The sequence below is a fragment of the Papilio polytes genome, unplaced genomic scaffold, assembly GCF_000836215.1.
Source record: "Papilio polytes unplaced genomic scaffold, Ppol_1.0 DF822733.1, whole genome shotgun sequence".
Taxonomy (NCBI): Eukaryota; Metazoa; Arthropoda; class Insecta; order Lepidoptera; family Papilionidae; genus Papilio; species Papilio polytes.
The window spans coordinates 1,349,315-1,350,911 of NW_013526471.1; the positions used below are offsets into that span (position 1 = coordinate 1,349,315).

The window sequence follows — 1,597 nt, forward strand, 5'->3', positions numbered from 1 at the left end:
CCCCCCCCCCTCCCTTTGTCATATTTATTATATTTATATAGCAGTATGTTTATAATGAAACCTGTGAGCGGTACTCGGGCTGCATGAGGACGCGCGCCCAGTGGTGCGCCTGGTGCTTCAGCCCCGCGCGGCTGCACTCGATCACAGTCGATGTTAGAATTGACACTTGATCTGAAAGTTATATTAATTCAAACATTCAAAATACCTATATTTCGATTTAAGTAACGATGTAGTTTATTTACTGACGTTGGTGTGTAGGGAAGAACGCGACGTCGTTGGCTGTGCGGAGCAGCAGCCGCGCCGCCAGCTCGTGCCGGCCGCGCTTCACGTGTGTACGGACCTATTTTTATTACATTAAGCATTATTAACTCAAGTTATAATGTCAAGTTACTTTTGCCTCGGAATATATCTGCGTGGAATAAAAATTTCAAAATTTCATCGAGATCTCTTCATCTGTTTAAGCAACAAACTCTAACAAAAATCAAAATATCCAAACTTTCGTATTTCTATACTAATATTATAGAAGAAAGATTTGTATTTTTGGATTTCTGTATGTATAGAAATTATTCAAAAACTACTGGACCGATTTTAAAAATTCTTGCACCATAAAAAAGGTATGTTGTCACCAAGTGTTTATTGTTTTTTTATTTGACGCGCACGAAGTCGCGAGTAAGAAGTAAGATGTATTTATTAGAGGTTAAGATGACAGTAAGCCAGTGTACCAGTGCACCAGTGTACCAGTATGTAGGTGTGCAGGACGGCGAGCGCGGTGCGCAGGTCGCGCGGCACGGCGGCCCCGCGCGCGCGCAGCGCCGCGCACACGCCGCGCGACACCGCGCGCGCCTCGCGGTACCGCCCCGCAAGGCACTCCGCGCTAGATATTATCACCTTGCACACCAAAACTACAATTTTAACCCTTAATTCGATTATCTCCACTGAGAAACAACTAATTAAAAAAATACTACAGAACTAGTTTAAAGAAAAACACGTAAAATTTTGATTTAGTGTGTTGGTAACATTTTTTTTTAATAAAACATTAGTAGATTTGTGTTAACTTATCAACTATGATATGGTTCACGGCAATAGTCTAATGAAGGGATTCGAACCCTCGACCGTAAGATCGGTTGTCAGTACCCCAAACCATTAGGTGCTTGGAAATTAATATTTTTAATCTACAAAAAACTCCGTTAAAATAAGGATTAGCTATGTGATCAAATAGAATGGGCTGCAATTAATTAAGTTAAATTGAAGCTACTCGCAAATGTAGAAATCACAATAAAATGCTCAAAGAAAAACAAACTCAATCATACCGCAGTCTTAGCAGCTTCGGTGAACTGTTTTTTAGCCATGTACAGTCGGAACAAATGTCGCGGGTCTCGCGGCGTACCGTCCGTCTCTCCCAGTAAAAACTCTATCAATCTGTTAGAAAAAACAGAATAAAGTAAATTTTAGCACAGTAGACAATGGTTGCTACAAAACTAATTTTTATGTAATTTTAACCTTCTAGTTAATCTCTCGTCATCGCTGGCGGCGGCCGCGTCTATAGCTATACCGATGCCTTCGCTCTCCTCCTGGTCAGTGCCGCCGGTCTTCAGCA

At 41.6% G+C, this 1,597-nt stretch overlaps 1 protein-coding gene across 1 annotated transcript in view; it reads right to left on the bottom strand.

Moving 5' to 3' along the window:
• Window positions 1–1,597, bottom strand: part of LOC106105660 (WD repeat-containing protein 19) — an 8,814-nt gene that overhangs the window by 1,298 nt on the left and 5,919 nt on the right. The window contains exons 7-11 of the mRNA XM_013286084.1: window positions 1,501–1,589; window positions 1,311–1,419; window positions 739–888; window positions 247–340; window positions 58–171 (exon numbers count right to left, since the gene is read on the bottom strand). Coding sequence (XP_013141538.1) covers window positions 58–171; window positions 247–340; window positions 739–888; window positions 1,311–1,419; window positions 1,501–1,589 — 556 coding nt within the window. The remainder of the gene's footprint in view (window positions 1–57; window positions 172–246; window positions 341–738; window positions 889–1,310; window positions 1,420–1,500; window positions 1,590–1,597) is intronic.